General features: G+C 36.8%; 1 protein-coding gene and 1 pseudogene across 2 annotated transcripts in view; one reads left to right on the top strand and one right to left on the bottom strand.

Annotated features, from left to right (window-relative positions):
* LOC311608798 (uncharacterized protein) overlaps nucleotides 1-11798 on the top strand; it is a gene marked incomplete at both ends in the record, with an annotated part of 50280 nt that extends 38482 nt beyond the window's left edge. Inside the window, one exon of the mRNA XM_084801435.1 lies at nucleotides 10864-11798. Within this exon, the coding sequence (XP_084657561.1) occupies nucleotides 10864-11798 (935 nt within the window). The remainder of the gene's footprint in view (nucleotides 1-10863) is intronic.
* On the bottom strand, nucleotides 305-1226 carry LOC311608648 (olfactory receptor 4C46-like; annotated as a pseudogene). Its single transcript has one exon. The product of its transcript is annotated as an olfactory receptor 4C46-like (transcript).
* Nucleotides 11799-13916: the final 2118 nt, after the last annotated feature.

Below are 13916 nucleotides of genomic sequence, written 5' to 3'. Positions count from 1 at the left end.
TAACCTGAAAATATCTATAAACTTAACTCATTGGATCAGAGTTTTTCCAGAACAGAGAGTGTGTGTGTGTGTGTGACTGTGTATGTGAGTGTGTGTGTGTGTGTTATGCATCAGTTTTGACTTTAAAGCTAACTAATTAGGTTAGGCATTTCCCATTTGGGTCACTCATTTCTGCTTCCCTTTGTGTAACACATGAATAGCATTTATTTGTTTCTTCGTTGTGTACGTAAAGCATTCATATTCAGATCATCCAAACTGTCCAGTCCATCCTTTCACCTCTACCTGAAGTCACATGATTGTGAGTTCATTTGTCATCTGACTGAATTTTTCCACTAAATAATTTTCAAATGGCATTTTTCATCTGAGTATTTCTCAAGGTGTAGATTAATGGATTTAGTGTGGGAGCTATCACAGTAAAAAAAAAAAAAGAGCAACTGCTTTATCAGTGGGTAACATAGCTGCAGGTCTCATGTACACAAATATGCAGGGCACAAAAAATAAAACCACCACTGTAATGTGAGAAACACAGGTAGAGAGAGAATTGTGCCTGCCTTCTGCATTGTGGGTATTTAGGAAGTTCACGATGATCATGTAGGATATGAGCAGAAGAAGGAAGTTTAATAGGCAGATGAAGCCACTGTTGGCAGAAAAAAGAGCCCTAGAATGTGGCCACCAACACAGGCTAGATGAAATAAAGTGTTCAGATCACACATAAAGTGATCGATGACATTAGGGCCACAGAAAAGTAGTTCAATAATGAAAAGCATTTGTATACCTCCATGAGGAAAGCCTTCAGCCCATGACACTCCCACAAGTAAGTTACAGATTCATTGGTTCATGATGGTTGCATAGTGCAGGGGTCATGGGCCATCACAGTAAACAAGATGACTTCAGCTCCTCCAAAGAAATGTTCCCCAAAAACTTCGGTCACACATCTATTGAGTTGAATAGATTTTCTTTCATGGAATGAATGAACAATCAGTTTAAATGTATTGACAGAGGAGTGGTAGACATCAATAAAGGAGAGATAGGCCAGGAAATAGTACATAGGGGACCCCAGGAGTTGGCTGTTTGAAGTGATAACGAGAATGAGCAAATTTCCCACAATAGAGAAGATATAGATGACCAAAACCACAGCAAATGTGATTTTCTGCATGTGTGGGTTCTGTATGAACCCACAAAGAACCCAGGAGAACAAACTCTATCACATTGCTCCTGTATTCCATCTAGTTTGTGAGACAGATAATTATATTTACTGGAAAAGTGATGCATCTTCATGTTTAAGTAATTTCTGTATTTTAATAAGACTTTGATTCTGTTAATTAATGAAGTATAGCATGATTTTTTTAATTGCAGAAAGTTCTAGGTAGTTATGATTACTTAAGACTACAGGGTTGCCTTCTCAGTGGTGATAGCTAAAAAGATTATGAACATTAACGATGTTCGTTTATAAATACACTAAGCAATCTCAAATCTGCTGAATGGTTTGTTATGACTCAGATCCTAAAAGGAGTTCAGAGGATAGTCCTAGAGGCAGGTAAACACACAAAAGAGAGTGGGGTGTGCATTATTTTAGTGTAGTAGCCATCAAAATGAAGGTGACTTCTCTGCATTTTACTCATAAGAAATGGACAGCCATAAACTTAAATCGTCATCAGAGTGGAAGGATTGTTTGAATTGAGTAAGAAAGAACTTAAACACTGCCATAGTAAACTGAGCCTTGGCCTTGGGTGACACAGACTAGCATTCACTGAGTAGTAGAAGGCAGATAGGGAGCCCCAGTAATAGAATATTAATAGTAGCATCTTAAAATTACTTATGAAAATACAAATGTTTTAAACTAAGTCCAAATTTCATATGTTATGTGTAATTACTTAAACAATAAAAAGCAACAAAATGGAACAGAAACTGATGTGAAGTGTTCAGGGAAAACAGTGCCAATGGTTCAGTGAAAGAACACGTGCTATTGTAAAAGCATCTATAATATGTAATAAGTCTATGTAATAACTCTGAAAGTCTGTGCTCCTGCACTGGTTGTTACTAAGTATTTTGCACTCAATGCTGGTTTTAGAACGTTAAGTAACTTGTGTTGTTATTCTCTTGCCAATGTAAAGGACTACAATCTATATATAAGAACAGAAACATTATACCCTTCAAATCATCCAACTGTGTAGCCCTGGCTGTCTTGGAACTCACTTTGTAGACCAGGATGGCCTCCACCTCAGAGACCTTCCTGCCTCTGCCTCTCAAGTGCTGGGATTAAAGGCATGATCCACCTCTGCCTGGCCAGAAGTTAAAGGAATTGGTAATGTCCACAGCACATGACCTCAGAATGAATTATCTACATTTATACTTGGGATAAAAAGATTATATTTACTCACTTAATATTCACACACTTAGGATTTTCACTGTGTAGTCATCAAAACTGTGGGCTCAACCTCCTGATTAGCCTTAATTGCTAAAGAGGTATCTCAGTGTGAAACAGTGATCGGTGCATTCAATCCATCTGCTCATCTCTGGTTCTCTCATCATCTGATATTAAGTAAATGCAAAGTACTTATCAAATGTCTTGAAAAGTTACAGTGAGGATAATTTACTCTGTGACTTTATTGATAAACCTTGAAATATCGAACTCCTGTGTATGCAGCATCAGCACTATTGAAAGATATACCTCAGCAGCTCCAGGGCTCAGGAATGCTCTGAGTGTTCAGAGGAACCCTTTCCAGGAGAGAGAAACTTTCAGTATAAAGTACTCAACATCTTTGTTGATATCCAGTCAACATGTATTAAATAGTGTCTCCATTGAAAAGTCTTTTTTTTTTTTCTCTCCAAAAGCCTAAATATATTTCACAGACAATATACCGTTTGACTCTAAAATGCATTCTTTTAATAAACTGTGTAGAAATGATCTTTGGTTTATGATTCTGGTGACTCTAAAATTCTGAATGTAAATCAATATCTATCCTGTCTTGTCATTATCAACTTAAAACTTCTATCTAGACCTAAAGACATCTATACCCCATGAACAATTAAGCCTAATTGTAAAACTAAACTCTTGTCTTCAACCCCGTCAGAGACTTGAGAAGGAATAAAATTAATTACTTGAATATACAGGAAATGTCCTAAATTTTTTCCTGTTTTTTTACATTACTTTGATTAGGTCTTTGACAGTTTAATACACATACATAATACATGCTGATTTCTCTGCTGCTTTTTGGTTGTGAGTCTAGATTTTAAAGGCTGAGCTGTCTCTCCAGCTTCATTATGATTAAGCTCAACACACCCACCATTATCTGTTCCCAAACCCTTGATAAGTCCAACCACCACTTTCCCACATTCCCACATGTCTTCTTCCTTCTCCAATTTTTCTTCCTCTTCCTCTTCTCTCTCATCTCTTCTTCTTCTTCTTCTTCTTCATCCTCCTCTTCTTTTTCTTACCTCATCTTTCTTTTTCTCATCCTCATGGTCCTCCTCATCCCTGTCCTCCACTTTCCTCTTCTTCTTCTTCCTCTTCTTCTTCTTCTTCTTCTTCTTCTTCTTATTATTATTATTATTATTATTTATTAATTTATTTATTTTCCTTTTCTCCTTCTCCTGCAACACCACCTTGCAACTCACTGAGTTTTACCAGGGAAATCCAAGTAACCATGTGGTAGAAATGTCCATTGGTCACTTGTGGGTATACAACTGAAGACAATAACTCTCTATCTGTCAGTACTCACCAATACTTTACAGATGACTGAGCATGTTGAGGATCAATGAATCTCTTCCCATTCCATGACTGAATTCACATGGCCTGTCATGTATAGACACAGTGCAGGTAAGGACAGACATTCTGAGTTTATGATCAAAATTATGTGCCATCCCCAAATAGCACTGCATAGCCTTTCTCCCTATCCTATAGCTTTCACATTTTTTAGGATTTATCTTTAGCAATTTTACCTGAGTCTAAGGTATGGTATGAGTGTACTCCATAGGGGTGAGCACTCAGATATTACTTATTTCCAGCACCTTCAGCAGCCATAAAACTACATTTACCACTATTCAATGAGAAGAGAACCTTCTCTTATCAAGGCTGAGAATAGCATTTGTTTTTGCATATAAACATAGATATTTACAGTCGCTTTGATTATACTTAAATTTAGAAGTAGTGATAAGTTTTCTCTGCAGACTTATGATATCATTATCCTTGGGCTTTTACCTTGTTTACAAGACTAGACATAAATTTCTCTGTGTAGCCTTGGCTGTCCTGGACTCACCTTGTTAGCCTTGAATTCACAGTAATCCACCTGCCTCTGCCTCCCAAGTGCTGTGATTAAAGGTGTGCCTGGCTCAATATTTATTTTCTTATTTTATGGGTTAACTCTTATTATCTTTGTAGAACATTTGATCACCAATGGTTTTTATATCAGCCTTTTATCAATATTCTTTTGAACTTTAAATTCAAAAGAATTCCATGAAGACACTTTGAGGCAAAACATCTGTTAATCTTACTTGTACAAAACTGTTTGTTTCTGTTTCTCTCTTAACATGGATATCACACAAATAATTGTGACTCCATTATTTTATTTTAATAAGCTTCACAGCACAATCACTGAGCAGTTATTACTCTATTCTTAACCTTCTAAGCTAAAATGGTGTCCTCTCAGGGTGCATCCCAGCAATACTTGCCCCATGTAGTTTTTCCTGCTGAGTTCTCTCTCCTTTGGTCTCTCCTGGGCATCTGCCTATGCCGGAATCCCCTCCTTCCTCATTTAACTTCTCCACAGCTGTCAGGAGCTCCAGCCCTATGTTTCCCTGTGCTCGGTGATTGGCTGTAAGCTGCTTTGTTGGAATATCAGAGGACAATTAAGGAACAATGTTTATACAACACTGAGATAAGAAATTCTCAGAATAAGGATTGCAACCAGATATTGGTAGTACAGAAATCAGCATTTAAACTACACAATAACCTTATTCCTACATTGTTCTTTCATGTATTTTTATCAGATGTTTGTGTTTGGTTTCTGTTTTTTATTCTTTTCCCCTAGTTGGTTATGATTTGATTTTCTCTGGATGTCAGTAGTTATTATTGGAACCCAGACAATCCTTATCTAATCTCAAATAGTAATCTGGAATTATTTTCATTTTTATGCATCTATGCAATTTCCTACGATTAATTAATTCTAGTTCCAAATCAAGTTTGTAGGCCCATGCCCACTGCTCATTCCCTAAGAAATTTAAGTATGTTCTTATTTCTTTGGTGGATAAGGACAAGATGAGCTAATGATAACATCTCAGGGATCTCCTTGCTGTGAATATACGTGATTAAGTAGGAGAAGTGGGTGCACACAACCTTACTTACGTTACCATCATTGCTGTATGTAGTTAGGTTTACTGTGCTGTTACTATAACTAATTTTCTTAGTATCTGGGTACTAGTCAGGTTTCTCTAGAGGAAAAGAACTTAGTAGGATCTAGTGATAGTGAAGGAATGGACTTGCTAGTGAGAATGAGAGCGAGCAGGCAACGACAGAAAGTTACCTCTTCTTTATCCCTTCTACAGGCTGCACCAGAACATGTGGTCCAAATTAAGGTTAAATATTCTCACTGAGTCACCAAGCTACTCATAAAACTTCAACCCAAAATTTGTCTTGCCTACAAGAAGTGTAGGAATAAAGACAGAGCAGAGACAGAAGGAATGGCAAATCAATGACTGGCCCAACGAGATCCACCTGAGGATAAACAGCCAGCCACTGCCACTGTTAGTGAATTTCCACTATGCTGGCAGACAGAAAACTAGCATAATTGTCTTCTGAGAGGCTTTATCCAGCATCTGATGGAAACAGATGCAGAGATGCACATAGAAACAATAAACCAAGCCCAGGAAGTTCTGTGCAAGAGTGGGAGGAAGGATAGAGGGAGTTGGAGGGGTCAGGGACAAGAAGGACAATGAGAGCCCACAGAGACTGAACCACCAACCAAAGAGCATGCATGGGCTGGACCTAGACCCCCTACGTATAGCAGAAGTGCAGCTTGATCAGCATGTGGCTGCCATACCAATGGAAGTAGAGGCTGTCTCTGACTCTGTTTCCTGCTTCTGGATCCTCTTCCCTTAGCTGGGCTCCCTTGTCTGGCTCAGTGGGAGAGGATGCAGTTAGTACTGCTGCTGTTGAGGTGTCAGGGTGGGTTGGTACCCCTGGAGCCCCCCCTTCTCTGAGAATGTGAGGGGAAAATGGAGGGAGGGTGTTGTGAGAGTGGGACTGGGAGGAGAAAAGATAAGGGGCTGGGACCAGCATGTAAAGTGATGACATAAATAAATAATAAACAACCAAGAACTGCCATCACACTTGGATTCTTCAATTATGGGCTAAACTCAACTATCTCCATAAAAGGCACTAATTTTTCTTTATTTTTTGCTTGTAGATGCACATATTTCTCACTTATATTTTCAACTCCAGTTTGAAGTAATATCATTTTTTATTTATCTCTTTGATTAGAATGAGAATGAAAAATATCAAAAAATCGAAAACTCATTAAAGTACCACATGTTTAAACAATATTAGAAATTTTAGTAGTCTTCATTAATTGATAAAATACCGTCTAAACTTTGGAATAAAGTGTGGCTATGAAGTAATTAAATTGCTTATATTAGTAATCAAATTACATGAGGATAAGTTTGTTGAGCCAAATTAGTACCAGTGTTTTGTTTATGAATAGCATATTTTACCTTCTTTTAAGTGAAAATTAAATAAAGAGTACACATAAGGTGCTATAAAGTGAAGACATGAGGAATAATTTCTATATATGGAAATATCAGACAAAAGGATATAAATTGGACTAATCAAGGGAGATAAAAAGAAGGAAAATGGAAACAAAAATTTAAAGCTAGTAAGGTGAAATATACATCTACATGTGGATAATAAACTGCTTATAAATATGTGAGAATGGCATATTAGAGCAAAATATTTCCCAGATTTTTAGTAAATAGTAACATTTTAACCGCTGAGAGACAGAGCCTTATCATGTAGTCCTGACTGGAGTAGAACTCAGGAGGTAGATCAACTTGTCTTGAAACTCACAGCAGTCTTTCTGCCTTAGCCTCCTGAGTTATGTATGATTGCAGACATGTGCCATTACGACATATGTCCATTTACAGTTTTAAACACAGACGTTACCATAAGTGGAAAACTAACTGATAAAACAACTGAATCATAGCATGGAATTAGTCATAAAAATACGCAAATTCAGTTGCACATATCATTTGAGCTGCTTCTGATAAGAGGAAAAGTAGTTCCAAATATTAATGGTAAGGACAATAGATTAGATGCTGTGGAATTTTCCACTTTAAGCATTACACTAATGCTAATGAGTATCTATTAACACATATTATTATGCATGTTTTCTAAATTTCCAGTGGCATAATTAAACACTGAGGAAGTATTTTTAAACCTCTGTACTACCAGCGATTTTATGGTAATATTAATATGAATAATGTTAATAGTCTTAGGCTACTCTCTTAGCACAGTGGTATGAGAAATAATCCAGCATTTATTACGTATGTCATATAAACACCAGCAACTTAAGTTTTTAAAGAAAATTTCTGGGAAATTTTCACAGAATTTCATCAACAACAAGAGAAACACTGGAGCATTTGTGCCAGAGTCCTAATAAATGAATAAAAGAAAGCCTTAATATGTGACAACCGGATAGTGTTGGCTTTACCATCACACCCATAAATACAGCTTAGACTTCTTGCAAAAAGTGCCCCTGGGGCTCTTCCCCTTGGGGTTCCCTGTCTTTTAGCTTACAGTATCCCAGGCAGTGAGTCTTTAAAAGCTACATTGGATTAAAGCTACATGGGAGAGGTAGGTGCTTCCCACATTTACTGTTTTGTTTCATCCAAAGGTCACAGAAAAGAAGAGGAACTACTTTAAAGAACATATGGCATCCCCCCAAAAAATGGATCCGGACAGAAATAAGTATTATTAATAGTGCACGCACACACACACACACACACACACACACACACACACACACACACACACCATAAAGCTACTATTATAAAACTATGAGTGTAATAAAGTCTTCAGGGTATTGATTTTATTCTGCATAAAATTTGGTATTAGTTATAAATTCACTTATAAATTCAATTCCTGACATATATTTGCTAATAGTTACTTTAAATAAGACATTTAAAAATTATATGGAAACTATAGGAAAAATCAGCTTAACAGCCAAAGCCTTAAGTCCTTTTTATTTAAGTAAGATCTTCAGAAATATACAAACACTGTTGAGATTCAGATCCCCTGTTTGTCCATGTGCAGCCCTGTAATGTTTTACATCTGTTTTTGAAAACAGGCAGAAACGTGACATAGGGCTCACCAGGTCTTGATGAAGATAAACTAGGAAAAGTGATGAAAGTTATTTAACAGCATGTTCAGAGCATGACTACTGTAAACATAAAGCATGCAAACCTTTCCTTTCCTCTAATTGAGTTGCACAAGGCACTGAGATTAGGTTTTTCTCCTTTACAATTTTCCCTAAAGGGGTTAGCTTATTATAAGTAACAGAAAAATCACAGAAAATTCTTCCTGACATTTAAGACTAGCCACGTATTCTCATGATCTCAGCCTTTTATTTAAGTCTCAAGAGTTGCACTTCAACACTTTCCTTTCTTTGTGTTTTCTTCCAGGCAAGATGCAGTTGACATAGCTTTGAAAACAATATGTATTAGAAGATTTTCCATCGAAAAGTAAATTTCAGACCTTTAGAAAATATGATTTAAAGAAAAGGTATGTTATTAAATAAGGTAAAATTTATTTATTCTAAACATGATTATGAAAGTGTGTGTGTGTGTCAAAGATAGAGAAAGAAAAGGACAGAGGTGTTGGGAAGGAAAGAGGAGAGAGAGAGAGAGAGAGAGAGAGAGAGAGAGAGAGAGAGAGAGAGAGAGAGAGAGTCTCAGGGCTTGGCCCTTCCTTCCTTCCACCGTCCTTTTTCTTTTAACGTTTCCTTTGTTCATTCCTCTCTTCTTCCCTCCATTATTCCTTCCCATCTTCATTCTTTTTTTCCCTCCTTTCCTTTCTTAAATATCAAATTAAAAAGAAAAGGACAAAGGGGGCTTTGGGGCAGAGTAAACTTATGGATGATCCAAAATTATGGGATGTTTAATTAGATTTCTACAGACTCTGTGGAATAACTTTGAGACATTTCTGTATACGCAGATTTGCAATTGCTTAGACAATTTCATCACTGGGAGTAAAATAGCCCTGGGTGATCATGATAAAAAAGTTTCATGTTTACAATAATATCTAAGAAATATTTTGAACTATCAATTGTCATGCCTTCTGCAATTTGATTTTCTAGTTTATGCACAATTCTTTGGTTCTCCAATCCACAGATTATCTCATATAATATGAACCAGGACCAAACTTATATAAAGTCAATATTTTCTTTTGTGTACTTGATAGTTACTTAACGTGAGGTGAAGCAATCTCCTTGTGGGAAAACACAAGATCAGGGCATTAATTCCTCTTACCAGTTGATGTAAGAGTATTGCACCTAATCTCATTTGCAGAAACAGTAATTCACAGTATTTGAGCATTATACCCTCATGACAAGATTCTGCCCTTACTGTCTCTTCTGAAAAACCTATACAAATTTATGGTGTATTAGACATAAAGTATGGTTTTGCTGAGAAGAATATTGAAATACTGTAAAAACATGATGCAGTATACTTACTCCCTTGGTGTCTCAAGATATCAACATAACCATGGCTACAATATTATAAATATGAGATTAAATAAGCAGGACAGGTCACTAGGAAATGATTAGGTCTCTGGAGTGACTCTAACATGTCAGCTGTTTTCTCTAAAATGTGTCTTTGAAGTTTTAGAGAAATATAAAAATTAACCTTTCTATTCAAATATCAGACATAGTTTTCACAAATTCTTTGTTCCTAGACTGTCTGTGTCTTGAGTATTTTTTTCAATTATTCAAGGAGAAACATTGAAAGTACTGTCAGCTTATTCAGGCTATTTCACTGTTGTGATTAAGGTCATTTCCCTGTTTGGAAAATTGTTATTAGTTTTATGTGATGTGTCAAATGCTAACTGTGAGATGGAAATACTGTAGGTAAATCATGTGTCACATACAAAATCAAGAATTCTCAAACTTTATGTATTTAGTAAATTCCAGAAACAATGTAATATATGCAATCCTTGCTTATTATGAAGGAAGGAAAATGAGTGGAATTCTTCAGATGGAAAAATATGACAAAAATTAATAGAATGGAAGCAGGCAAAAATACAGTGTTTAGATCTGTTTCATTCTAAGGATTTTCTGTAATTCATTTTTCCTGCTATTTTTGTATTTCTTCACATGTAAAATGTGTATCAGAACAGAATCAATTTATTTCTATGAATGTTAAATATGTATAAATTATTTATAAAATTTATAGGTATAGAAAACTTTTATTAATAATACTTAGTTAAGGGGGATGGAGAGGTGGCTCAGGGGTTAAAAGCATGGTTGCTCTTCCAGAGGACCTGAGTTCAATTCCCTGCATCTACAGGGCAACTCACAACTGTCTGCAATCCAGCTTCAAGTGATTTGACATCCTCACACAATCATATGTGCAAGAAAAACATCAATGTACATAAAATAAATAAATGAATCATTAAAAATAATATTAGATAAGCATTTGGATTATAATTATACATTTTCCTAAAGGATTTAATTAGTGGGTATAAATAAATTTAATATGACTACTGTTATTCAATTTATACATTTCTATAAAAATAAAAATGTGTATAAAACTAAAAACATGTTTTATTTAATTTCAGATAAACTAAGTTTCACTTGTGCATATGGACTCACCTAGAATTCATGGAAAATCATAAAAATGTCACAGAGTTTATTTTTATGGGCCTCTGGGAAAATAGACAAATAGAGCTGCTGTTCTCTCTCTTATTCCTGCTTTGTTACCTGGCTGTCTTAATGGGGAACTCGGTCATTCTGCTCACTATCACCTGCAGCCACTTAATCGAACAACCAATGTATTACTTTCTATGCCACCTTTCCATCATGGATCTCTGCTATACCTCGACTGTGGTTCCCAGGCTCATCAGGGACTTAGCTGCAGCAAGAAAAATAATTTCCTATAACGAATGCATGACCCAGCTCTTCACTGCTCATTTGCTGGCAGGTGTGGAAATCTTCATCCTGGTGTCCATGGCCCTGGACCGCTATGTTGCCATCGTCAAACCCCTGCACTACATGGTTATTATGAACAGGAAGAGGTGTGATATGCTGATTTTCACAGCGTGGGCAGTGGGGTTCTGGCACTCCATTGCTTTACTGCTCATGGTGCTCAGTCTGCCTTTCTGTGGTCCCAACCACGTCAATCACTACTTGTGTGACGTCAAGCCCCTTTTGAAGCTGGTCTGTAAAGATATTCGTGTTGTTAGTATCTTAGTAATTGCCAACTCTGGGATGGTGGTTGTTGCTATTTTTCTTGTACTAGTTGCTTCTTACGTACTTATTTTGTATAATCTGAGGACACGATCATCAGAGGGGCGACGGAAAGCTCTCTCAACCTGTAGTTCTCACATAATGGTGGTAGTTTTATTTTTTGTGCCCTGTATTTATACCTATGTTTTACCTGCAGGAAGTGAGAATAAGGATAAGGAAATTTCTGTATTTTACACCGTGATTGCCCCTATGCTGAATCCCCTCATTTACACTCTGAGAAACACTGAGATGAAAAGCGCCATGCACAAGGTATGGTCTCGAATGTTACATTCAGAGTCGAAATAAACGAAACAATCATCCGTTTCTGGTCGCATGTTCCCAGGTCAGGTATCATTTGAAAGGTCACAGAGAGCACCAGCTATTTTGGGAGAAGTTATAAGTTAAAGACGCAACTTACTGCTATGTCTACTCTACGTAGCTGAAGTCCATTTAGATCAGGTAGACGTGAGGGCTGCAAGAAGGGCCTTGGTTGGGAAGAGTAGTAAATGCTTAGTATGGGAGAACCCTAGATTACTTTCCCAGCCACCAGTCCACACCACACACACACACATACACACACACACACACACACACACACACACACACACACACCATACACACACACCACACACACACACACACCACACACCACACACACACACACACCACACATACACCACACACACACACACACACACACACACACACACACCACACTAAAAATGATGTACATCTTTAACCATTTCAATCCTCTGTCTCAAAAAATTACATGAGACTGCGTTATTGGTAGAAATTTAATCAAACTTTCTTGTTTATTTTTACTCTTTTATCACTTAATTTTTCCTTTTCATCATGTATTCATTATGTGTTATACTAGATTAAATAAGGCCATTTTATACATCTATATAATATATTTTGAGCACAATAAGCCTCCATATTTCCCTCTCTTCACCTTGCCACCCCTCATAGAACAGATTCAGATCTAACTCTGTACTTCAGAACCACTAACCCTGAGTAGGTATGTTGCTATGCTGATAGGCTTTGGAATTTTGAAAACTCAGAGGACAAATGCCTTTGTGAATCTTCCTGGTTGCTAGTTTGCAATAGTCATGTGAGTACATTTTTATGGTGCATTTGAAATGATGTAATACTTTACAGGTAGAAAATCACTCAGCTAATGTACAAAAGCCTCAAGAGGGCATGTTTTATGAAAAATCTTCATGATATATGCTTTTTTCTCTCTCATCTCCTGTCTTTCTTCTTGTGATAACCTTTATGTGGCTGTACGCCAAAGTCTCTGCCAGATCCCATGTATTTTTCCTGTATCTGCTTTTCCCAGCTTGCTCTGGTTTCTGTGGTTGAGAGTCCATGCCTTATATATAACCTCACATCTGCTCTTACGCTCTCAAGAAGATTCTGGGGACCCATCAATAAGGAAAAAAACAATCAAATTCTTTCAAATTCCAAGACTATTATATCATAAGATGTTTACTATTTTTCAAATAATCCTATACTTGAGAGCAATGCATCTTAAAAACAAAGCCTTCATGGTTAGATCCGCCCAGGTTACGACTATAACATGAATACATCACATGAAGTAATTGTATAATTTTGCTAACTTTTTTTCTTAAAAGTGACTCATGAAAATAAGCCTTCATATATGCATATATGTTATTGTTGTTAGCTTGGTGTTTTTGTGGGTCTCCTCATGGTAAGAACTGGGGTGTCTCTGACTCTTTCATCTATTCTTGGGACCTCTTTTCTCCTACTCAGTTGCCTTACCCAGCCTTGCTACGAGGATTTGTGCCTAATTACGAGGATTTGTGCCTAATCTTATGGAATTTTGTTATGCTATGTTCAGTGGCTATCCCTGGGAGGTCAGTTTTTTTTTTCTGAAAAGAAATGGAGGAGGAATGGAGGAGAAGAAAAGTGCAAAGAGGGAAATCTGCAGTTGGGATATGTTGAAAACAAGAAATATATAACTTTTATTTTTATTTTTTTATTAATTTATTCTTGTTACATCTCAATGGTTATCCCATCCCTTGTATCCTCCCATTCTTCCCTCCCTCCCATTTTCCCCTTATTCCCTTCCCCTATGACTGTTCCTGAGGGAGATTACCTCCCCCTGTCTATGCTCATAGGGTATCAAGTCTCTTCTTGGTAACCTGCTGTCCTTCCTTTGAGTGCCACCAGGTCTCCCCCTCCAGGAAACATGGTCAAAGGTGAGGCACCAGAGTACTTTTAAAACCCCAAAACAACCACAAAATTAAGGGCTAAATAAACACACCAAATAATACTAAAATACATTTGTATTTTATTTGTTTATGTTCATCAATTTTTACTTAGGACTTTTAAGTATGCTCAACATGCAGTAAGTTGTAAACTCAACTTTTATTTTTATATCATTATGCTTACTCTGCTTCT

This window comes from Acomys minous (genome assembly GCF_964271855.1).
Source record: "Acomys minous genome assembly, chromosome: 11".
Classification (NCBI taxonomy): domain Eukaryota; kingdom Metazoa; phylum Chordata; class Mammalia; order Rodentia; family Muridae; genus Acomys; species Acomys minous.
The sequence above is the reverse complement of the archived record's forward strand: the minus strand, read 5'-3'. Positions and strand labels throughout refer to the sequence as shown.